General features: G+C 47.8%; 1 protein-coding gene across 8 annotated transcripts in view; it reads right to left on the bottom strand.

Annotated features, from left to right (window-relative positions):
* The window catches only part of FAN1 (FANCD2 and FANCI associated nuclease 1), a 29,722-nt gene extending 10,942 nt beyond the window's left edge, over positions 1-18,780 (bottom strand). For 3 of the 8 annotated variants that reach the window (XM_036842634.1, XM_036842633.1, XM_036842635.1), the window contains exons 1-9: positions 18,452-18,561; positions 16,363-17,772; positions 13,417-13,557; positions 10,555-10,756; positions 8,765-8,998; positions 4,195-4,326; positions 4,032-4,112; positions 2,651-2,759; positions 1,389-1,508 (exon numbers count right to left, since the gene is read on the bottom strand). In XM_036842634.1, the coding sequence (XP_036698529.1) occupies positions 1,389-1,508; positions 2,651-2,759; positions 4,032-4,112; positions 4,195-4,326; positions 8,765-8,998; positions 10,555-10,756; positions 13,417-13,557; positions 16,363-17,620 (2,277 nt within the window). In that variant the 5' untranslated portion in view covers positions 17,621-17,772; positions 18,452-18,561. Of the gene's footprint in view, positions 1-1,388; positions 1,509-1,929; positions 2,025-2,650; positions 2,760-4,031; positions 4,113-4,194; positions 4,327-8,764; positions 8,999-10,554; positions 10,757-13,416; positions 13,558-16,362; positions 17,773-18,267; positions 18,310-18,451 lie in introns of those variants that run through there. The other 5 variants (XR_005018696.1, XM_036842631.1, XM_036842632.1 and 2 more) reach the window with 5 other exon arrangements.
* Between the last annotated feature and the right edge of the window lie 6,576 nt (positions 18,781-25,356).

The following is a 25,356-nucleotide window of genomic DNA, read 5'->3' as shown; positions in this document are numbered from 1 at the left end:
CCCTGTCAGCCCGAATCAGCGCCGGGCGGGGAGCACCACACCCGCCTCCGGGAGAGGAAACAGCTCTCCCAGCTGGAAGCACCTGAGGTGACAAGGCACCTTTTCAGGTTAAGGCAGTAAAAATAGTATGTCATCGTCCACCCCCGTGGTCAAACTTTCCAGCCCTCCATCATCCTGATTCACTTGACCTGCCCCTGGAAAAACAAAAGCTCCCAGAGCCGTAGTGCCCTCTGCTCAATGCAAACACGAGGTTGGCAGGGACGGGGACCGCAGGTGGCCACACAGAGGGCCACTGTCGCCACCTCGGGAGGCCCCGCCCTGCTGGCTGCAGCAGCTGGCAGCCAACGGTGTCCTCAGACTCACAAGGTCCCCGCCACAGAGAAGGCAGAGCCTGGAAGGGAAGGCATCCGCCCTGCTGAGTCAGACACCACGTCTCACGGCGGGAGGAACGCCTTCCATCCATCTTTCTACCAGGAGGCCCCGGGCAACGAGTCAATACAACCACCATTTCCAAAACCACCATTTCCAAAACTGTGTGAAGGCGGACACATCTAACCCTCCAGCTCCCTCCACCCCTAGAACTTCATCCCTGAATCCCGACACGATCCCGCTGCCGACACACCCGCCAACCCCACTGTCGCCCCCATGTTCGCGCCCCTACTACTTCTTCTGGGGTTGGAAGAACACGGACAAAGAAGGATGTTTAAGAAATCAACGTTCTAAATCAACCATAGTCCAATATAAAATAAAAATTAAAAAAAAAAGAAACCAGGGTCTTCCCTGGTGGCACAGTGGTTAAGAATCCGCCTGCCGGTCGGCTCTCCCTGGTCTATCAGGAGGTCGGCCGGCTGTGTTGGCAGCGCCCTCACTAACTCTGCTCTTTGTTCTCAATAAACTCACTCTCATCTAAAAAGAAAAACAATCTGCCTGCCAATGCAGGGGACACAGGTTCAAGCCCTGGTCCGGGAAGATTCCACATGCCGCGGAGCAACTGAGCCCGTGCGCCACAGCTACTGAGCCTGTGCTCTAGAGCTCACGAGCCACAGCTACTGAGCCCGCACACCTAGAGCCCATGCTCCCCAACAAGAGAAGCCACCGCAATGAGAAGCCCACGCACCGCAACGAAGAGTAGCCCCCGCTCGCCGTAACTAGAGAAAGCCTGCACATAGCAACGAAGACCCAATACAGCCAAAAATTTAAAAATTAATTAATTAAAAAAAAAAGAAACCAATGTTCTAAATCAAGCATAGTCCAATATAAAATAAAAGTTAAAAAAAAAGAAATCAACGTTCTAATTACATTTAGATTATTAAGGTATTAACAGTTTGCTATATTTTTAAACGTATGCCAAACTGAACAAAGGCTGGGCAGCTCCCGTGGCTGAGTACCGGCTCCAGGCGCTTCAGGTGCTGGTGCAAGTTGAGAGCCAGCCGGTCCCACCACCGGCCTCTGCTGTCAGGACAGTACACTTTCTGGGACAAAAGGTTTTCAAGCTCCTTGACGGCTTCCTGTGGCAACAACAAGGGACGCACATTAGAAGCCTACACACCAAGAGTCTGCCATTATACTGAGTAGTCAGGAAAATTGGCAAAGTATATCTATACAGCATCCCTCTCCATTCTAAAGTAAGGCTCAGGACCCAGACTGCCAAGAGGGGCCCTGGGACGTCCCTCGGGAGTGGCCTGAGCTCCGGAGGCGCCCCCTACTTCTCAGCAGGCCCCCCGCCACCTTGTGCAGCTCTGTGATTCCCCACGGCACTCTCTGCAAACCAGGTCGGCAGTGCAGGCCGGACACGGTCAGACTCTGGGCAAGAGCAGTGGCTGGGCTGCAGGCCCATGTGCTTCTGGGAACCCAGCCGGTCACAGGGCCGAGGCTGTGAGGGGCAGGGGGCAGGACAGGAATGAGGGGGTCTTCACCCAAACACCCCACCTCAACAGGGGGACTTTCTGGTCTAGGTTTACTGGTCACGCTTCATGTTCATCTTTGGTGGTTCCCGGATCTCTTTGAAGGATCTAACGCATCTCCTGAGAAAAAGGCACAAACCCCACAGACACACTCGCAGATTCCCCGAAGCCAACTCCACAGGGCCTCTGGGTGGGGTGGGGGGGGCACAGACCCCTCTTGGGGGACCCACTGGCCCAGCCCTAGCACATTCTCTTTGTAAAACACCATGTTTCAATTACACAAGTGTCAACACAACAGAAGCTAACTCCAGCAATCTCACAATGTTTAATACGAGGAGGGATAGGACCGAACTTTTCATTCGTGATTATAAATTATTTCCAGACCGTGCACTACTGCTGTCAGGGAAACACAAGCAGAGGTGAGGTTTCTGCCTCAGGGGTTTGGGGAGACCCTCCCTGTCACACAGTGGGTTCTGACGGCGGCTAAGCTCTGGCTGCAGAGACCACCGGCGGCTCCCTGCGGGGTGCTGACCGTCACCTGGCCATCCTGGTGCACAGGCATCAGCTCACAGCTGGCGGAACAGCAGGTCGCCCTTGGCCATCTTCCTACTGACCAGGAGATGGCAGGTGCCCACGGGAAGCAGGCCCTCGTCGCATCGCCGGGTGCTGACCAATCACTTGGGAGAAGTCAAGAGCCAGGCAGGTCCCCCTCAGTAAGAGCCGGGTGAAGGGGCTTGTGCACTCACCTTGTACATGTGAAGTCTCTGCAGTATTTCAACAGTTCGGGACAAAATCCTTGTATAAACCCAACCAACGGTAAAACACCGGAGAAAGAGTGGTAATTTCTCATGGTATCTAGGACGAAGACGTACACCAGCAGTTTAGCGCTTTGGTTTATGTATTGTAAGACAATCACAAGAAATGACAAAGCAGACTGAATTCCTACCTTTTAAGAAGATATATTCTGAACACTGCCTGTCGTGTGCAGTTTTCTACACCACAAATCTACGCTCTTACAGCCACCCTTCCAAGGTCCCCCAGACAGCGGTGAGAAATGAGAGCTGGAGGTCAGCAAACGCCCGCCCTCGGGCCAGACGCAGGGCCCCCACCTGATTTTATACAAACCCAGCGTGATTTCCACGTTTCTAAATGGTTAAAATAAGTCAAAAGGAGAAAATTAGTCTGTGGCCTGTGAAAATTACATGAAACTCACATTTCGGTGTGGGCAAACACACCTGCACTGGGACAGCCCCGCCCGCTGGCTCCGGGGGGGGGGGGGGGGGGCGGGCGCGTTCATGGCAGGACAGCAAAGGCCAGTGAGCATGTGGCTGGCACAGCCTGACCACCGCCCAGCTGGCCCTCCACGGAAGAGGCTACCAGCCTCTGTCCTACAGGAACCCAACTTCCTGGCCACGAGGTCTTTTCTTTTTTTTAAACAAAGAAAATCACCTATTAACTTGTTCTAAACATTTTTCTTCTGCTTGGTCTGAGAAACGTTAACAAATTTTCCTGAATTATCTTAAGAAAATCCTCCAATGTACGTGCACATCACAGGGTAAGAAGTCGACTGGTCGTCTCCTTTCTAGAAAGGCCTTTAAGTAAATGGCTCAATTTTGTCTGAGTTACTCCCAAACAAAATACGGACAAAATATTCAGTTATTTTTTCTTAACAGTAAACGCCATTTTCCTGGCTATGGTTTTTAAGTCCATATTATTTCTGCACGGACTTCAGTTCCAAATTTTTTTTGTAAAAGATATTTAATAATACTAATTTTTCTCATCACTATGTAACAAAGAAAGGAAAAAAATCTCTTAACCATACGGAATATGTTTAACATTTATTAAACCAAACAAAATGAAGGATCACGTGCTGTGTACTTGAACTTTCGAGGTAAATGTTCATTTTCTTTTTCAGAATTTTACAGCTGCTGGAATTTCCAGCAGAAAGAAGACACCTGGCACAGTTCCCACAGCTTCTGTCCTGCGGCTGGGCTTCCCCCACGGTAAAACTCAGCTGACCGACCCCCAGAGAGGCCAGCCCACCCAAAGGCGGCAAGCTGCTGTCTGCCACACAGGGACCAAGTGTATAAATTTACTCCAAACCTCCAGACGTGCCCTTCTATTCACCCAGCACTTTGACTCCACGCAAAGCAAGGAGGAAATTCACCTGCACATGTTGGTTTCACCACAGAACGAAAGGAGCGTGCTCTTCATGAAAAGAAAGACCTTAAGCAGTTAGAACAACTCGGCTAGTCAGTAAACTCTGACAGGGACCCGAGAGCCACCTCACCTCAGGGACGGGTGGTCTTTCAGTCCGTCCCAATCCTGCTTTGCGCACCGAGCGAGCTCCCTGGCTTCCTCCCAGGCCCCGCTGGCCATCGCGGTGGAGATGTCGTTCAGCATGTGCGCGGCCGCTGCGTACCTGCGGGGGGGGACCAGGCCACCCAAGCTTCAGGGGTGAATGATCACTGACACACAAAATTCCACATCCTGCCTGCCACATCTAACTCTGCTTTTGAAAATACGAGGGCCACATTTTACCTCAGTAATAATTTGACGTATTACCCCACGGGAGTGGCCTAGAAGAACTCAGACAGGCTACCCAACCAGAAAGATGAAAACATTCACACCGCACTGTTATATAACACATCCCATGATATGCATGTAATACTGATCCGCACTTCCTTTCTGACTTTTGGTGCTCATCCATTCATTCATTCACTCAACAATCCGGCAACCTTGTAAACGGGTAACTGACTTCAGAATTACACACAAGCGTAGATTTGGTCATTTAATCACTGAGCCAGCGGTAGCCAGAGGGATGCTGCCCGAGCTAAGAGAACTTTTCGGGATTTTCAAAAATAACTTCAGGGACAGGCTTTGGGAGACGGCAATGCTGAAGTGTTACGAACACACTTAAGTGAAGAAAGACAACTTCTCAGTGCACCTGAGACATTCGCCCAATCAGTTCTCTAACACTTCGAGGGCACAGTCATTGTGTTCTGGACTCACCCTTAAAAGAAAAGCATGCACGAGCAATATGTGCAAATACTATCACATAAGAGTAAAACATATATGTAGAACTGAATCACTTTGCTGTACAGCAAAAATTAACATTGTAAATCAACTATACTTGAATAAAATAATTTTTTTTAAAAAGAGTGCAAGAAATGGCCTCTAAATATAAAAATTTGCTCATGAACTCTTCGATCTAACTCTCTTATAATGTGCAACTGGACAATTCTAAGGTCGATAAGGAAAGAGAAACAGGGAGGGGTGCCCGGAGGCTGGCCCGCCCGGCAGGAGTGCCCTCCCGCCCACCTGAACCAAGCCCCCTCTCCATGAGCCCATCGAGCCCAGCGCCAGCCCCACGGTGCCCCCATCGCCGCCTGCACGGTCACCAGCCCTCCCTCCCCCCACCCCCGCACTGCCAAGAACAGCATCCCTTCTGCACCCCGACCTCTGCCCTCTGTCTCCTGCCCTCCCTACACCTGGCTGAGAGCACGGCTTCCCCGCAGCCTCCCTCAAGCAGGGATGGCTCTCCTCACGCAGGGCCCAGACGGATGGAAGCATCCTCCTCCCTCCCACCTCCGCCTCCAAATCCTCCTTCCCTCCTTGAAAGCCCCCACCTCCGAAGCCCATGCCTCCTCCTTGCGGGCACCTGCCAGCGCCCCCCACCCCTGTCCCCGTCCCCTCTGCCTTGGTCTCCCTGGGTCTCCCGCCACGATGGCCACGACTTCAGAATTCTCCACCTCCTTCCTCCCCGATAACACGATTCTCCAACCTCTTCTCAGCCACCCACGTGCTCGTGGCCACTGAGACCTTCTGTCCCCGATGGACCGAGTCACCCTCAAGATGCTGACTTCAAGCATCTCCTCCACTGACCCCACCCCCAATCCTTCCAGCTCGTTCACTGCTGACAGCAACTCCCCACCTTCACCAAGGCCCGACCTTCAGCGCGGCCCCTGTCCCAGCCATAGCGCCTCCCGTCCTGCAGGCCCACGGACCTCGCCCGGGGCAAGCGGACCCCGCCAGGGGAAGAACACACACCGGCCACAGCCCCACCCTGGTGGGGGTGCCCTGGCCGCTCACTCCTCTGGGCCTGCACCAACTCCCCGAATCGTGCTGAAGACAATCACAGAGCCAGGCCGGCTGGTTTCGGCACGTGCTCGCACACCTCCACCCAGCCCTGCTCGAGGGGTGCCCAGCCTCCACCGCAGCAGCCTCAGCGCTGCCCACACCCCAGTCCTCCCGCAGGTGCTCCGGGTCCCAGGGGGTCCCCTCCTCCTCCTCCACCATCTGCCTCTCCCTTTCTATGGGTTTATCTGCACGTGCACGGGCACAAACACACACACACACCCCCGAGAATCTCCCACCCTTAAGATACCAGGGAACTAGGCCGCCCTGCCGTCGCAGGCCGCCACAGCAGGGGCTGCTTCTCCGAAGCCCACTGGAACCGACCTTCTTCCCCTCCCTGCGCGCGGCTCCTGCCGTCCACCGCCCACCCCCATGGGCCATCCCACTCGACCTCACTGCCCTTCCTCCGGCGTTCAATTGAGCCCCATCCTGACACACCTTCTTCTCCGGGTCCGCCCACCACACACACCCCTGGTTCCCTGCCGCCCTCGCGGCGGCTCCTCCGTGCTGCCCAACCCCTCGGCGCTGGCTGTCAAGCTCCTTCCTCCTCTTCTCCCTCGGGGACCTCATCCCTGGCCGCGTGCTGGTGACTCCAATTCCTCTCCAGGCAGAGCTCCTTCCTGGGCTCCTGACAGCACGCCCGGTACCACACGGGGCAGCTTCAGTCATGGGGCTGGGGGCATCCCCACCCGGCATCCCAGCCCTCCCCCCAAGTCCCCCATCTCATCTGATGGCACCACCACCCACGCCAAAACTCCAGAGTCATCCCTGACTCACTCCTTCCCTCCCCACAAATCTAATCACTATCACAATCACAATGTAATCAGAATCAAGTCTCAGCTTTTCTGCCCCAAAACATCTCGCAAGTTCACTTCTCTACAATGCCCGCCACTGCCAGCCCAGCCAAGACCTCCATCCGGACCGCCAAGGCTCAATTAGTCTCCTGCCGCCCCCCAGCCGCCACTCCATGGGACGCTTTTGTAAAACGTGCACCAGATCCCTTGCCTGCCTAAACCCCTTCCCCAGCTCCCCATCCTCAGCGGATATGACCCAGTCGGCTCACCAGGGCTCTGAGGCCCAGCGTCCCCTGACCTGCGGTCCTGCCCAACCTCCCCTTCACACGGCCCCTGAGGTTCCGGCCAGAGATCAGCAAGCTCTCTCCTGCCCACAGAGCCTGGACGCGGGCACCCAGACCCCTGCAGGACCGGCTCCTCCTCATTCTCAAGCCTCAATCCCAACCTTTCGGGGACACTCTCTGCCTCACGCTATCTACACAGGACTTCTCCAGCCTGCCCCGCAGTTATCATATTGTTCTGTTTTCTTTCCCGTCTTCCCCAGTAAAACATAACCCCATGGCGGCAAAGACCCTATCTGTTCACACTGCAACTCCACCACCTGGCACGTAATAGGTACTCAACACTCAACCCATGAGCACTGAATAAATGAGAAAAGAAAAGAAAGGATCAATTATTTCAAGTACCAAGGTGGTGGGAAAGGTTCCTCAGGCCAGGTGTCACGTTACTGGTGTTGTATAATCACCCTTCCTGAAGTCACTTCAACCAGATTTCATTTACGTGCTACAGCCCTCTGCATAACAAAAGAACTTTGACTTATTTTTAACACTTACAGGATACCTACTTTCTAAAAAAAAGACACGATGGTTTATTTTTTCTCCCTAGCCTCCCCACTTTTGAACTTGTCAACCATGGTTTTGTCAACCATAGAACTGAAAAGCAACCTCCCTTAGATACACGGTAATGATGACAATTATACCACTAAGACGCACTGAGCAATCCCCACAGGCCAGGCTTTAAGCACGCTACACATATCAGCACAGATCTGTGGGAATGTACTATTATCTCCCCATTTTGCAGATGAGGAAACTGAGGCACAGAGTAGATTCATGGTTCATTAGAGAGACTGGAACCTGGCTTCAGAGTTCTCACCAAAGAGAACAGCACCAAGTCACTAAAAACGAAGACGTAAAAGGACATGAGACAAAAGAAAACACAGTCAGAAGAAATATTCTTACTAGAAGATTTGACTAAAACAGTTATTCTAACTGAACACAAATAGGATATTGAACTTCCTGATAACTACGGCAAAATGGACTAAAATCAGTTTATACTGACCCTGTTTTGACACAATAATCTCAATAGTTTATTTTTTAAAGCACATACTAGACAACACTTAAACAACTTTCCTAAAATCAAATATCAGAATCAATTTCTGCTAAATTTGAGTCATAAACCTTAAGTCAAGAATCAAATGTGAGGACTTCCCTGGTGGCACAGTGCTTAAGAATCTGCCTGCCAATGCAGGGGACACAGGTTCAAGCCCTGGCCCGGGGAAGATTCCCACATGCCGCAGAGCAACGAAGCCCATGCACCACAACTACTGAGCCTGCGCTCTAGAGCCTGTGAGCCACAATTACTGAAGCCCGTGCACCTAGAGCCTGTGCTCCGCAACAAGAGAAGCCACCACAACGAGAAGCCCGCGCACTGCCAACAAACAGTAGCCCCCGCTCGCCGCAACTAGAGAAAAGCCCACGCGCAGCAACAAAGACCCAACACAGCCAAAAATTTAAAGATAAATAAATTTTTTTTAAAAACGATTTTGGCTATGAACTCATGTTTCTGTTGTGGATGGCAAAAAATAATAACAAAGCCTTCTACATAAATTTTAAAATACACAGATTTCATAGGGAGCAAACACGCCCTTACCTGATGAGATCTTCTCTATCCTGGAAGATCTGGGTTTTCCGACTGACGGTATACCTGGGAAACTCCATGCGGCCAAGGTTGACCAGCAGCACCGTAGAAAGCTGGCCCTGCCCGCCACAGGCCGCCTCCTCCTCTTCCACTGCGTGGGTCAGTGAAAACAGCAGCAGGACCCGGGAGAACACAGCCCGGGGGTCTCTACACACTCTCACAGACTGTCCCACCCAGTCTTTAGCTCTGAAAAATACACGATATGGAAATAACTTTCTGGCTTTTAAGCATTTGGATGTCAGATTTCACAAATTATTTCAAGCTAAACAGCATGCATTATTCTAGACCTGAAGCAAATCTCCCACCTCCAACTGTATGACTTAAAGCATTTCTTAACCTCTCTGGGGCTCAGAGCCCCACCTAGGAACACGGTGAAAATTAGATGAAACTGTATTTGCAAATGGTTTCACGCACTGTTTGCCTCAATAAAAGAGCAGGATAGGGTTTATGCTGGTCCTGAACATGTGAAATACCAGGAAAACTCATAAAAGTGTTATCTATTTGACACTAGCAATTCTCAAATCTTGACTCCAGTGACACTTGAGATGAAATAATAGGTATTTATGTAGAACGTCACTACCAAAGGCTCTTGGTAAGGCGGCATGTTAAGTCCAGGGCCCTCTGGCTCCAACAACTGCAACACCACACACGGCAGGGTTTTGCTGTTGACATCCGGGCCGTGTAACTCTTTCCTGGGGGTGGGATGCCCAGCCTGTGCATTAGAGGATGCTCAGCTGCATCCCTGGCCTCCGTTCACTAAATGCCAGTAGCACCCACTACCCACCTTAGTCATGACAATGAAAACGCCTCCAGACGATGCCCGGTGTCCCCTGGAGGGCACAGTCGCCCCCAGTTGAGAGCCACTGGTCTAGTGGAGGACCTCACACTTTCCTACCAGCCCAAAAGCTATTAAGCCAAAAGCAGAGTTGCATCCCTGGGGCGTGCAGAGATCAGTGCCACCACCAGAGCCGAGAGGACACAGGGGTGGGATTCCCATCACACCACCATCTACTTGAGGACCATTCATCTACAGAGACTGCCCGGAAACACCCTCCTCCCCCATCTCCACACAGAGTCCCAAGGCGGTCCAGTGGACCGACATTCCAAACTCCCGTAAGAATAGTAGTTAAAACTGCATTTTTCTTGAATAATAAAATATTAGAATTTGCCAAGGGCCTAGTGCCTCTAATCTCTTGCCTCCAGATTTTTCTTGGTCCTAGAAATCAGTGTGGTATCTTAAGAATTAGGAATAATAAACAAGAAAGAATCCAGTCTTTATAATAACGGTTCACCGCCTTCTCAACCTAACTGCAATTGAAAAAAACAATTACAATCTGAAAACACGTACCACCCACCATAAGAAGTTAATATGTGCTATCGGGACTTTCCTGGTGGCGCAGTGGTTAAGAATACGTCTGCCAATGCAGGGGACATGGGTTCAGGCCCTGGTCCGGGAAGATCCCACATGCCGTGGAGCAGCTAAGCCCGTGCGCCACAACTACTGAGCCTGTGCTCTAGAGCCCGCGAGCCACAACTACTGAGCCCTCATGCCACAGCTACTGAAGCCCGCACACCTAGAGCCCACGCACTGCAACAAAGAGCAGCCCCGGCTCTCCACAACTAGAGAAAGCCCATGCGCAGCAACGAAGACCCAACGCAGCCTAAAAATAAATAAATAAAAATCAATTAAATATGTGCTATCAACATTTCAAATGTTTTTACTGTAACAATAGCCACAAAACCTTTTCAAAATCACTGCACCGATGCCAGGCTGATTCTTGCGCCAAGTACAGACTGAAGGCTGTTTGGCCAATTTGAGAAACGCATCCACCAGCTGCTGCTTCTGCCCATTGGGATTCACCAAGTGGAAGGTCTTTGCCAGGGCTTTCAGTTCCGGAGCAGAAAGGAGCTCGAGCACCTCAGACAGTTCTTGCAACTCAGATTCTGAAATATTAAAAAAAAAAAAAAATTTAAAAGTAGTTTTAAAGCTTACTGTTTTCTAGCTTGATTTACTTTAAGAAGAAAACTCACTTACATGAAAATAAAATGAAATGCTACTCTAGAAATTTTAGTTTGCCAAACTGATTGTTAAAAATTATGGAAAACAGATATTTCACAAAAGTTATAAAACAACAGAACTTCTAAGAGGTAAAAGAAAATCTGAATAAAATAAAGACCCACATGGATAGCCACTGGTATATTGCCCACAACAAAACCTACGGCTGGGCCTCTCCAGAGCAGGTCAGAGGCAACTGCTCATCAGCTGTCCTCTCTCCACACAGGCCTGGGGCTGAGAAGACTTTCATGGGGTCACTTGCTCAGCACACATGTGTACATCACGCTATTAGGGGACCCAGACATCAAGCTTGACCCCCAGGATGCAGCTGAATCAGAGCTGGCTGGTCTCTGCCTTCACGGCATCCACAGCTTAGGGCAGGGCCATCTTCCTCCAGTCAGCAAGTCCTCACTGGGTGTACACTGTCTGCCAGGTAGCACCTGCCCAGGGCATACAGTGAACAAACCGCATCCGTGCCCACAGGGAGCTAGCATAATAAATATGTCAGCGGTGACAACTGCTACAAAGAAAAACAAAGCTGGCAGCAACATGGACAGACCTAGAGATGATCATATTAAGCGAAGTAAGTCAGAAAGAGAAAGACGATTATCATATATCACTTATATGTGGAATCTAAAATATGACACAAATGAACATATCTACGAAACAGAAACAGAATCACAGACACAGAGAACAGACTTTTGGTTGCCAAGGGGGAGGGGGGTGGGGGAGGGATGGATTGGGAGTTTGGGATTAGCAGATGCAAACTATTATATATAGGATGGATGAACAACAAGGTCCTACTGTATAGCATGGGGAACTATATTCCATATCCTGTGATAAACCATAATGGAGAAGAATATAAAAAGAATACATATATGCATAACAATCACTTTGCTGTACAGGAGAAATTAACACAACATTGTAAATCAACTATACTTCAATAAAATTTTTTAAAAATAAATAAATAAAAGGAGGAAGAATGAACTAGGAAAAAAGAAGAAAGAAAAGCAAAGCTAGGTAAGGCAAATTGGACTGGCGGGAGGTGACCGTATTTGACACTAGGTGGTCAGGCAAGTCCCTGAAGCGGTGACACAGAGCAGAGCTGGATGACATGACGGGGTGAGCCGAGTGGGAGCAGGCACAGGCTCTGAAAGAGGGGTGCACTCAGCCAGAACACCCAGGGAGCAGAGTGAGGGGACGGCCAGGGACACACCCCACTGGGCTGTGCAGACCACGGGTGGGACCTGGGCGGGACTGAGGGCAGCGTTAGGCCACTGGGGTTCTGCTTTCGTTGCTTAACGGTCATTTAAAGGTAAGTCAAGGCTCAGGGCTTCCCTGGTGGCGTAGTGGTTAAGAATCCACCTGCCAACGCAGGGAACACGGGTTCGAGCCCTGGTCCGGGAGGATCCCACATGCCGTGGAGCAACTAAGCCCATGAGCCACAACTACTGAGTCTGCGCTCCAGAGCCCGTGAGCCAACGAAGAGTAGCCCCCGCTCGCCACAACTAGAGAAAGCCCGCACGCAGCAACGACGACCCAACGCAGCCAAAAATAAATAAATAAATTTATTAAAAAATAAATAAAGGTAAGTCAAGGCTCACCTGGCTTGCCTGTTACACCTGTAGATTTCTGGAACCTGCACCTTATCTTCCGGGTCAGGTGGGGACACAAGCTCTCCAGTGCCCCTGATGGCCTGATGTGAGGGAACCCGGGGTCCCGCTGCCTGATCCCTCACAAGCCCTCACATCCACGGAGCCTCCAGGCCTCTCCCCCAAGGCTCCCCACGCCCCCCAGCCAGGCCCACCACGTCACCCTAACTGCACTTACTGCTCTGCACTACAAACTCTGCCGCACAGAAACCGTCTGGCTTTGGCTTGATTCCCCTATTTCAGTCTAAACTGTGAACAACTTGAACCCAGGACTCACATCTTTCATCCTCCTTATACCCACGTTTCCAGTACAATATTGTACTCAACACATGTAGGTACCTAATGAAAGCTACTGATGAGACAACCAAGGTTACCTCATATTCACACGGGCTTAAATCAGTGAAACAATTCCTGAGACAATCATCGTACAAATTATAAGAGCTGTCTGTGTGTGCATGGGGGGCAAATTAAGGTTTTAGAGGTGATACTAGCTTCAAACAAACCAGCTTTGTTCCATCATAAAGATGAGAAAACTGGGTAAGATGAGTCAAGCTCTTGCTGGAAGGAGAGCCAGGAGGGATGAGTTTCCCCTGTGGATCCAGTCACCCATCTATCCCTCGGTGACTTTACGGGACTAAGCCTGGGACCATGAGAATGCAGCAGCAGGCAATCTTTTGTTATCCTAGGAGTCTTAACTCAGGCTGAGGATGGCTTTAACAACACAGGAATAATTTGTTGTCCTAAGAAGATTCAAAACTCAATTTAAAAAGACATACACAATTACTATTTATCACGCACCAATCAGGAGATGACACCAAACTAACATCACCCTCATTTTGCAGAAACTGGATTCCCTATGTCGGATTTTCACTTTGGTTCCCCTGGACAAACCGTACCCGTCTGCAGGAAGCCTGCGTGCGTCAGCTCTCTAACCACCGGGGTTAAGTCAGCGGAGATCTCTTCATATTCCAGCTTGTTCATCTTAATCCAGCCGAATTTACGTTGAAAAAGTCTGACATATAACTTCTGACCGCTAGCTGCAACGAAGTTAAGAAAAATAGTGAGAAACCTTCTGTTTCTTCTCGAAAACATATACTATCATTTACTTTTGTAAACTGAGGTGAGTAAAACAGGCTGTTAGAAATACACAGAGGCTGACTCAACAGATCTTCCAAGAAAATCATTTTCTTCCTTAGGAAGACGTGACATTTCAAATACAGAGCCCCGTGGGGATGTCTCCTTGGCCTGTATGCCTGTCACCGCAGGACAGGAGGACGCAAAGCCAGCCCTGCCCCCCCAGCTGTGCAAGTCTGTGGAACTGAGACTCCTTTTTCTCTTCTATTATAAAAAGGAACGGGGGTGGGCAGTAACACCATCTTCCCAAAGTTGGTGAAAAGATTAAACACGATGAGGTATTCAATAATTAGTGGTGTATAAACCATAAAAAAAGTTCCAAAGTTAGTAATGATTATTGGCCATTTAAAAACCTTAAAAACCTAAGACCCGGGTTCCCCACTTTCTAGCCAGCATTTCTACTCCCTCTAGAGAAATCCCCCAGGGTTCCAGTTATTTTGTTCTCTCCTTTCGGTTTAATATGCATTATTCTATTTTTGGCTGAAAATCATCTGAAAAGAATTTTCCAAAAAAAGTCTAGCTTTGGTGGGGTGGCCATCTCTAAGGCAGTGATCTCCACCAAGCTATTTAATTAATCTGGTCCCAAGTTTTCTTATTACCCAAATTATCTTTAAATTTCTAACTCTAAAATGGTATGGGGACTTCCCTGGCGGTCCAGTGGTTAAGACTCCACACTTCCATTGCAGGGGGCGTGGGTTCGATCCCTGGTCGGGGAACTAAGATCCTGTATGCTGCATGGAGCAGCTGAAAATCTTTAAAAATAAAATAAAATGGTATGACTGTATTTGTTACATCTTCAACATTTATGTCCCTTTTTTCTTTAAAGAGGCAAAATCGACTTGCAGTAGTTATTTTTACTACAGAGACGCTGTAGATGATTCTCTGTGGAGAGCAAGCCACAAGAATCTGCAGAACTTACAATAGGAAAGTGCTCCTACTTCTCAATCATACTGAAGCCAGGGACCACCAGCTATTCAAACAAATGCTCACATGAATGCAAGCAGCACCCAACCAAAGATCTGTGACCACCCCAGATACAAGAGTCAGTGGGGGTCATTCACACCCACGTCGGGGGAGGCCAGTGCAAGTAGAGATGGAAGCTGTGTGGACACTTTATAAAACTGTGCAGAGGGCTTCCCTGGTGGCACAGTGGTTAAGAATCCACCTGCTAATGCAGGGGACATGGGTTCGAGCCCTGGTCCAGGAGGATCCCACATGCCGCGGAGCAACTAAGCCCGTGCGCCACAACTGCTGAGCCCGCGAGCCACAACTGCTGAAGCCCACGTGCCTGGAGTCCGTGCTCCGCAACAAGAGAAGCCACCGCAACGAAGAGAAGCCCCAGCTCGCCGCAACTAGAGAAAGCCCATGGGAAGCAACAAAGACCCAATGCAACCAAAAATAAATTTATAAAAAAGAAAAGAAAAAAAAATTTTTTAATACGTTAAAAAAAAAAGAACTGTGCAGAGAAGTATCACCCACGTGTTAAAAAGTAACACAAGCAGAGCCATAGTTTCCTTGTGCGAAAGTGAAATCGAAGCCTTTCCCTTAACCGTTATTGGTAACACTCAGGATTTCTTTTTTTACTCTACTGGGACTCAGACCTGCTACTATCACTAGAGGTCAGCGTGGCCCCCAAGTAAGCTTTTCCTACTCGGGAGGGACTCAGTTGCACAGAGCCATCAAGGCCCTTTGGATGAGCAGCCATCAAGCGGGGCTCTTGCTCCAAACCTGCGCTATTGGCTCAGAACCACCGCCGGCTGCCAAGGAACTGAGGCATGTTTTTAAATGCACTAATTTACAAAGTTAAAAAAAAAAAAAAAACACAAAGACCAAAAATGTTTTTAATGTACCAATTTAGCTTGAAAGTTTCCACTTCCTGCACACCCTGACTTTAAAAGGCAGAGTTGGGCTTCCCTGGTGGCGCAGTGGTTGAGAATCTGCCTGCCAATGCAGGGCACACGGGTTCGAGCCCTGGTCTGGGAAGATCCCACATGCTGCGGAGCAGCTGGGCCCATGAGCCACAACTACTGAGCCTGCGCGTCTGGAGCCTGTGCTCCGCAACAAGAGGGGCCGCGATAGTGAGAGGCCCGCGCACCGCGATGAAGAGTGGCCCCCGCTCGCCGCAACTAGAGAAAGCCCTCGCACAGAAACGAAGACCCAACACAGCCATAAAAAAAATAAATTAACTAAAAGGCAGAGTCCAGGCAACTAAAATATTGTTGGAGGAAAAAAATAAGCCTGAGTATACCTTGGTTTGTTTTTTCCCTGTATTTTATTTTCATTTTTGAGGAAATGGCCTGCGAAAACAACAAAACCACCTAACAGTCAGCTTGATTACATGCCTGAAATGCACAGTACACTTTCCTAAATCACACTGTATTTTTTTTTTCTAATCTGGGAAAGGTTGTTTTACAACCATCAAATATACAAAAACCGGACAAACAGCTGCTTCCACTACAACCAAAGTACAGCTTGTAAGGATGATACTGCAGAAGCAGACATCACCAGGCCCAAAAATCTTGTCTCTTTTACAGGCATATCTTTCTCTAGCTGAACTCTCATTGGCTGTGATTCCCATGAGTACTCCCACCGGACTCCCAAAACCACACTGACTGCCTGTGGTCATGAGATTTCTGCTCATCACATCTCAGACCAATTCAGGGCAGCAAAGGGGAAACAAAGCCTCGAAAGCAACAGGTTCAAGATACCTGATAATTGATGAAATTTAGTTATAATGCCCTTCTCGTGTTCATCAAAGAGCCTCCTGTCTTCTTCATTCTCAAACACGGCTTTCAGCACCACGAGGAAACTCCGAAGGTAGTAAGGATGGTCCGGTGGGGCTGGACTTGTTACACAGGAAACATCACAGCTTGACCCCTGCTCCAAAGGAATTCGGTCAGTGATTTCATTCTTTAAGCCACTGTCACCTTCTGGAGGAAGTGCTTGGCTGTCATTCCATATAGAAGCATCGTGTGTAGAATTATGAGATTTTGCCTCCCAATGTGATGACTGGGTTGGAGCTTGTGAAACAAAAGTCATTTTTACCTCTTCACAGCCACCTGCTTCACAGTTTTCAACACCTTTATCATCTGTTCCTTTGATACTCTCCTGCTTTGCAAGATGGTCCTCTGAAGCAGACTTTAATTTATGCCCAAGAGTTAAATCTGGTGAAAGTAACACGGGAGCATTATCTGAGAAGGTGGGGGTGAGAGTTGATCTCCCACATTCCTGGGCAGCCGTTTGGCCTTCAGCTTCCATTATTTTAGAGCCTCCCACAATATGTTCGGGAGTGCTTGGTTCCTCCAGAGAATCACAGGCAAACACGTTTTCCTTTTGAGAACTATTCTCCAAAAGCTGATCCTGGCCTTCCATCTCTGAACACTGATCAACCAGGCTCTTAACCCCTGTGGACGAGGAACTCTGTGGACTCTGATTGGCGAATCCCTCATTCTTATCTATTGATCTTTTAGCCTTTAAGTATCTTCTGGACAATTTAGATGACAGGCTTCCCAGAGGGATGACTTTCACATTATGATGTCTCAGCCCATCTTGATTTCTGCACACTGCGTCATCATTACTCTTAAAATAGGGGCTGGTCTGCTGTTTTATGCCCATTTTTGCTGAATCACTTCGGCCAGGGGTTAAATTGATCTTTGATGGTGACGACTTCTCTGGCGTTACATCTTCTAAGACAATATTGGTCAAATCTACTGTGGACACATTTGAACTTAAGCCAACATGCCCTGGGTCAGCTGGAGTGACGTCACCGTTGTTAGCACACATTTCATCAAGGTGACGGTTTAGGTCGTATCTTGGCACCATTTTACTACAAACGGGGCAGGCAAGTTTAACAGGCGGTACGTTGTTAAAAAACGCAATAATAGAGTTAGATTCATTTTTTTTAGTTTTGCTGCTTGATAAACTTCTACGAGGTCTTTTTTTTGAGGATTTCCCTACAGACATCATGAGTATTAGAAAAGCTGGGTGTTTCAAGTAGTAAAACACAAGAAATCACCAGGGAAAGATAGCAATGGTTTACTTTTACTCCTCTGAATTGAAATAATAAAAAGTGGGATTCTATTGGACTTCATGTTATTCATTTAGTCAGTTTCTTCTCCCTACAAAATAAAACGTATGTGGATTAATAGCATTTTTATGAATTCCACAACAGAGAGGGTAACTAAGCTCTAAAACGTGCAACGGCAGTATCTCATGGGATGAGAAAAACCCTGCGCTTGGAACATAAGACCAAGGCCTACTCTCAGCTGTCCACGCGACCTCAGTGTGTCCCTTAGCCGAGAAATGACATGGGGATAAGGTCTAAGACTTCTCTTTAAGATCGAAAATCAGCCGTTTTAAAAAGGGAACATCTGACTATGCCAGGTCCTTTTTTAAAAGCACCGCATCATTAACTTTTTCCGGGAGAGGGAATACCTATCCCGCCCTCACAGGCCTGCAGAGAGAATCGCCCAAAGTCTCGGGCATCTGTCCACATGCTTGGACCCCCCACCCCCACGCCGTCCCCCGGCAGCTCTGGCCGCCGAACCTAAGGCTCGGACTCAGCCCCGCCCGCCCTCCCCGCGTGGCCGCGACCGCGCACCTGGGATGCGCACCTGGGATGAGCACCTGGGGCTCCGCCGCCGGCCCGGCTGCCCTCCTCCCGCCCCCTTCCTCCCTACCTCCCCCCCTTTCTGTCCCCGCCCCCACCGCCTCCCGGCCTCACCGCCCCGAGCCGCCAGCTCTCCCCCCTCCTGCCCAGTGCCCGCGACCCCGGCCCGGCCGCCCCATGCTTCCTACCAGCTCCGCGCGCCAGGCATTCCCAGCCGATCCCCGCGGCTCGACCGCCACAGGCTCAGTCAGAGGAGGCTCGAGCGATCGATCGCCCCTCCCTCCCACCTTAAAGGCATCCCGGGTCCAGGGAGGCTTAGCCGGCGGAGGTCAACCAAGACTCTGCCCCTCCTACTCTCCGCACCTGCGGGAGGCGGGCCGCCGGGAAGGTGGGCAGGTTGCTGGTCGGGGAGCGTTTGGTGTCCGAGGAAGCCGGCCTCCTGGGAGGAGACACAGGCGTGGACTCGACTTAGGCAGCAAGGGCGTGCTGGGGTTCCCGGAGGAGATGCCGTTCGCCGCCTGATGCAATAGATGCCAATAACCTCAAGAGCAAAGAAATAGATCAAGAACAAGGACCTACTGTGTAGCAGAGGGAACTATATTCAATATCTTGAAATAACCTATAATGGGAAAGAATCTGAAAAAGTATATATACTTTTATACATACTTATATATATATAAAATCACTTTGCTGTACACCTGAAACATTGTAAGTCAACTATACTTCAATTAAAAATAAAAATAAAAGAATGATAAAATGTAGTCAGGTAATTAGGGAGTGGTGAGTTTGGATATTTCTTACATTAAAATGTAGTTTAGTTTGTTTTGTTTTTTTTAAATTTTATAGCTACTTTATTTATTTATTTATTTATTTTTGGCTGTGTTGGGTCTTCGGTTCGTGTGAGGGCTTTCTCTAGTTACGGCAAGTGGGGGCCACTCTTCATCGCGGTGCGGGGACCGCTCTTCATCGCGGTGCGCGGGCCTTTCACTATCGCGGCCCCTCCCGTTGCGGGGCACAGGCTCCAGACGCGCAGGCTCAGTAGTTGTGGCTCACGGGCCCAGCTGCTCCGTGGCATGTGGGATCTTCCCAGACCAGGGCTCGAACCCGTGTCCCCTGCATTAGCAGGCAGATTCTCAACCACTGCGCCACCAGGGAAGCCCCTAGTTTGTTTTAATATAGTTTGTTTTCTTTGTGTTAATATAGTTTAATTTAATATAGCCAGGTTACATAATTTAAAATAAGGGCTATGTTTAACAACGGCAAAATTACTGAAAGTTTATCAGTCAGCCCTTGAGTGCTGATGCCAGCTGGTTCCAGCACCCCCTGACCGTGACCCGAATGGATGCTTCCTGAGCTCGAGGCGCCTGTCTATGGTCCTTTACCACCGCCTGCAGCAGCGGCCAGCACTGTGTGATTACTCCATAAATATGTGTCAAATGAATGCATGAATAAATGAGCAAACCAAAGAGAAAATGGACATGAACAGGGAATTCATCGACAAGTATGTATTGAGTGCCTCCCTCGTGCCAGGTAATGTCCTTGGCCCTGGAAATATGACCGTGAACAGAATGAGGAATGGGGGGGAAATCCTGCCTTCATGGAGAATACATTCTGATGGAGGAAGATAGAGAAAAAACAAAATATACGTAAATTATGTAGAGTGTTTAAAAGGCAAGTACTGATTAAATAAAATTCCTATTTTATGGCAAGATGAGAAAAATTTAAACATAAATGTTCCTTTGCCCGTTTGGGCCTCTGCATTAGTATTGTGTATTCTGCATCTGCATTAATCAGACCTCCTTAGGAGATAACATTCCTTTTTAATGTCATCAAGGGTCACAACTCCTTAGGAGATAACCTTCCTTCTTAATCTTGTAAGGGGCCACAATTACCCATGACCACTACTCACTTTGTATAGATCTGGATTGTGTACACTGTCAGTAATATGTCATTTAATGTACAGCCCTGTGTCTCAAAAACTTATATAACTGTGCCTTGACCTCTTAACAGGCAGAACAGTTCTCGGAGCTTTCTGAGAGGCTGTTCCCGGGTTATAATCCTCAATTTGGCTCGGATAAAATTTTCTATTTCTTTCTTAGATCGACTGATTAATTTTTTCGTTGATGGTGCTTTGAAGAGAAATCAAGCAGAAACATCGTGGTGGGGGAAGGGAGGGGCATTACAGTTTGAAAGAGCGGTAAGGAAAGGCCTCACTGAGAAAGTACCATCTGAGCAGACTTGAAGGAGGGAAGGCAGTGGATGTTCCAGAGAAGAGAGTTGTAGTCAGAAGAAACAACCTCAGGGAGTGTAACAGAGAGTGTACCCCAAGGTAGAAGCTTGCCTAGCAAGGCTAAGGACACCCAGAAGGCCAGGAAGACTGGAGCAGAAGTGAAGGAAGAGAGATAGCAGAGGACAGGTCTTGTAGGGCAATGGTAGTGAACTTTTTTCTGTAAAGGGCCAGGTAGTCAATATTTTAGGCTCTGCCAGCCATAGGGTCTCTAGTCAAAATCTGCAGTGTGCAGTGTGAAAGCAGCCATAAATAGTACATAACAAAAGAGTGTGGCTGTGTGCCAAAAAAACTTTATTTACAGATAGAGTCAGCTGACCAGATTTGGCCTCTGGCTGTAGTTTGCTGACACCTGATATAAGGCCTTGTGCATCATTATATGGATTTTAGCATCTGCTTTGAGTGTGTTCAGCAACATATGGTGGGGGTAGGGGAGGCAGGGAAAACAAAAGGCGAATGGAGTAATCCAAGGATGGTGGTGCCTGGGGTTAGCTGATAAGAAGTAGTTAGGAATATTACTCAGCCATGAAGAAGAATGAATTAATGACATTTGCAGCAACATGGGTGGACCTAGAGATGATCATACTAAGTGAAGTAAGCCAGACAGAGAAAGACAAATATCACAGGATATCACTTGTATGTGGAATCTAAAAAAAAAAATTATATAAATGAACTTATATACAAAACAGAACATAGTCACAGACATAGAAAACAAACTTATGGTTACCAAAGGGGAAAGAGGGAGAGGGATAAATTAGGAGTTTGGGATTAGCAGATACACACTACTGTATACAAAATAGATAACCAACAAGGACCTGTGTGCCTTTAGATGTGTGTCTTTGTCCATTCAGGCTGCTACGACAAAATACCACAGATTGAGTAGCTTATAAACAATGGAATTTTATGTCCCACAGTTCTGGAGGCTAGAAGTCTGAGACAGGGTATCAGCATGGTTGGGTAAAGGCCCTCTTCTGGATCCCGGACTTCTCACCATGTCCTGACATGGTGTAGTGGAAGGATCTAGGGAGCTCTAGGGGGGGGCGGTCTAAGGACACTAATCCCATTCATGAGGGCCCCAGCCTCATGGCCTAAGCAGCTCCCAAAGGCTCCATCTCCTCACACAATCCCAATGGGCAGTAGGATTTCAACATATAAATTTGGGGAAGGGGAGAACACAAACATTCAGACCACAGCCACATGTAAGTTTGAAATGCCAGTTAGACATTCTTGTGGCTAAAAGATACTTAAATTTATTAACTAAATCAGGCCAGGAAATATAAATTGGGGAGTCATCAGGGTCTATATGGTATTAATATACGGCACCAAGGAATGACTGTGGTTAGAGAATTGAAAGGTCAGAAGGCTGAACACTCTGATAAGAAAAGGAGGGAAGGTGAGGATGAGGCAGCAAAGGAGTCTGAGCTGCATCCAGAAAACAGGTGTGTGGTACGTGCTGAGGATCAGGGGGTGTCGGCAGCTAGAAGGAAAGTAAGGTGAGGTCTGCAAGCAGCCACAGATCCAGCAGTGTGGAGGGCACTGTTAGCTGACAGAAGCCAAAGCTGTGGAATGGTGATTGCAGAGGATTCAAGAAAGAATGGGGAGACAGGAATTGGAGACACTGTGGGGACCCATTCAGTACCCTGGAGTTTGTGTGAAGATTATTTTAAGCTGAAGACATTGAGATTCAACAGAGGCAGAAAGAAGCCTTCTAAGAGCTTCTCCTTCCTGATGGAAAGCAGAGACTTCTGGGAAATGAGGCTGCTGTGAATTCCCTCTTCAGGGTGGCTTTTATTACCAGGAAGGAGACCAAGAGTAAATTCCCTCTCGGGGGGAATTTTATGGCCAAGAAGATGGAAAGACCCCTTGCGCTTGAATTTGCAATTATTATCACAGACTTTCTTATCTCCCATTTGCTCTTCTGGAAACCCATTTGCTTTTCCCTAACAGCCATTTCTACCCCCTTTCTTTTCCCTGCTAAATTAGGTGTATAAATCTCTAACTTTAACCACTTACCCAGCTGCTTCTTTTGTAAACTACAATATGTATATGAATAATTTCTCCTGTTAATCTGTCTTCTTTTGTCAGTTTAATTCACAGGCCCCTAGGGATTCAACCTAAGAGGGTAGAGGAAAAGTTTTTCCTTTCCAACAACAGAAAGTATAGATGACTCCTTCAAGAGGTTTAGCAGTGAAGGAGAACAGACAGGTAGGGCAGAACTAAAGGGTGTGGTTATTTAACAAACGTTGGAGAGGGTGTGGAGAAAAGGGAACCCTCCTACACTGTCGGTAGGAATGTAAGTTGGTGCAGCCATTATGGAAAACAGTGTGGAGGTTCCTTAAAAAACTAGAGTTATGGGAATTCCCTGGCAGTCCAGTGGTTAGGACTCCGCGTTTCCACTGCAGGGGGCCCGGGTTTGATCCCTGGTCTGGGAACTAAGATCCTGCATGCCCCGCAGCATGGTCAAAAATCCCATAAGCTGCATGGGGCAGCCCAAAAAAAAAAAAAAACAAAAAACCCCAAAACAAAAAACTAAATATTGGAACTTCCCTGGTGGCGCAGTGGTTAAGAATCTGCCTGCCAATGCAGGGGACACGGGTTTGAGCCCTGGTCCAGGAAGATCTCACGTGCCACAGAGCAACTAAGCCTGTGCGCCACAACTACTGAGCCTGAGCTCTAGAGCCTGCAAGCCACAACTACTGAGCCCACGTGCCACAGCTACTGAAGCCCACATGCCTAGAGTCCATGCTCTGCAACAAGAGAAGCCACCGCAATGAGAAGCCCATGCACCACAACAAAGAGTAGCCCCCGCTCGCTGCAACTAGAGAAAGCCCGTGCACAGCAACGAGGACCCAACACAGCCAAAAATAAATAAATAAATAAATTTATAAAAAATTAAAAAACTAGAATTACCATATGATCCAGCAATCCCACTCCTAGGTGTATATCCGGACAAAACCATAATTTGAAAAGATACATGCACCCCAAAGTTCACAACAGCCAAGATATGGAAACAACCTAACAGTCCATTGATGAATGAATGGATAAAGAAGATGTGGTACATATATACAATGGAATACTACTCAGCCATAAAAAAGAGTGAAATAATGCCATTTGCAGCAACATGGATGGGCCTAGAGATTATCTTACTAAGTGAAGTAAGTGAGAAAGACAAATACTGTATGATATCACTTATATGTAGAATCTAAAATGTGGCACAAATGAACTTATCTAAGAAACAGAAACAGACACACAGATATAGAGAACAGACTTGTGGTTGCCTAGTGGGAGATGGGTGGGGGGAGGGAAGGACTGGGAGTGTGCGATTAGCAGATACAAACTACTATATATAGGATGGATAAATAACAAGGTCCTACTCTATAGCACAGGGAACTATAGTCAATATCCTGTGATAAACCATAATGGAAAAGAATATAAAAAAAGAATGTCTATATGTGTATAACTGAGTCACTTTGCTGTACAGCAGAGATTGGCACAGCATTGGAAATCAACTATACTTCAATAAAAAAATAAAATAGAATAGAAGAAAAGAAAAGAAAAGAGAATACCAAAGACAGGAGTGGAGGGGTGTAGGGAGGCAGAGGGAGAGAGTGGTCTGGAAGGGGCAGTGAGAAGCAAGGACATCTAATCCATCCACCTCCAGGCCAAGTGAAGACTGGGGGAAAAACAGAACAGAAAACTGCCACCATTTGAAAAAGCTGCTGAAGAAGCCATGTCCTCAGGGGGAAAAAAAAAGACAGGGAGTATTACCAGAGAAAGAGGTCATTTTATAAAGTTAAAAGGGTCAGTCATGAGGAAGACATAAAAATCATAAATCGTTATGTGTCTAATAACAGGGCTTCAAAATACATGAAGCAAAAACTGACACATCAAAGGAATAGAAAAATGCACAATCACAGAGATTTTAATATCCTTCTCTAATTGGTAGAATTAGACCTCCCCCCCCCAAAAATAAGGATATAGAATAACTGAACAGAACTATCAAAGCTCTGGACTAATTGAAATACAGAGCTCTATGCGTACCTGTAGAGCACATATTCTTTCCTTTTCCCAGTGGTATAAGTTTAATAATTCTGAAACTGCTTCTTGTATCATCTAGAAGCAAATGAATAAATATACTGCAGACAATGGGAGTAAGATTTCTTACTGTTGGAAAAGGTGTTACAAGTATGGAAAGAATGAAACTAGAATATAATCTGCTGTGGTACTGGATTAGAATTGGAGGTATTGATATGAACCCATGCATGAAATACATCACACACACACACACACACACACACACACACACACAGTTTCCCAGCTGTGTCTTTTGATTGGACCTAGTAGCAACAGTAGTAGTGAGCATACCTAGCACCTAGATCTTTTGTTTCAAAATACCATTCTCCCCTAAGAGGAGCCAGGGTTCCTTGGAAAAATGGCCAAATCCAGGAAAAGTACAGGATAAAGCCTGGGATGTTTTGTAGCACCACAAAGTAAGGAAGTGCTCAAAGAATGATGGGGACCTATCATGACCCAGGAATCACCTTGAAGGGCCTTCCACTGTACAAGTCAGGGACAATTGGAACATCGAAAGTGATAAAAAAGGATTATAAACATTAAATAATATAGAAACCTGAGTCTATACTGATATAAATAAATGAGAAGGGAAAGCTCTTCCTTGCAGTAGAATGTCAATAGATACAGAAAAAATGATGGGAGTTAGAAAATCATCAGTGGACACTCAAATTTGTGAGTGAAAGTTTGGTGAGGAGCAGGGTATTTACAGTATCAAAGTATCTCCATCATAAA

Source organism: Balaenoptera musculus, chromosome 2 (genome assembly GCF_009873245.2).
Source record: "Balaenoptera musculus isolate JJ_BM4_2016_0621 chromosome 2, mBalMus1.pri.v3, whole genome shotgun sequence".
Classification (NCBI taxonomy): Eukaryota; Metazoa; Chordata; class Mammalia; order Artiodactyla; family Balaenopteridae; genus Balaenoptera; species Balaenoptera musculus.
The sequence above is the reverse complement of the archived record's forward strand: the minus strand, read 5'-3'. Positions and strand labels throughout refer to the sequence as shown.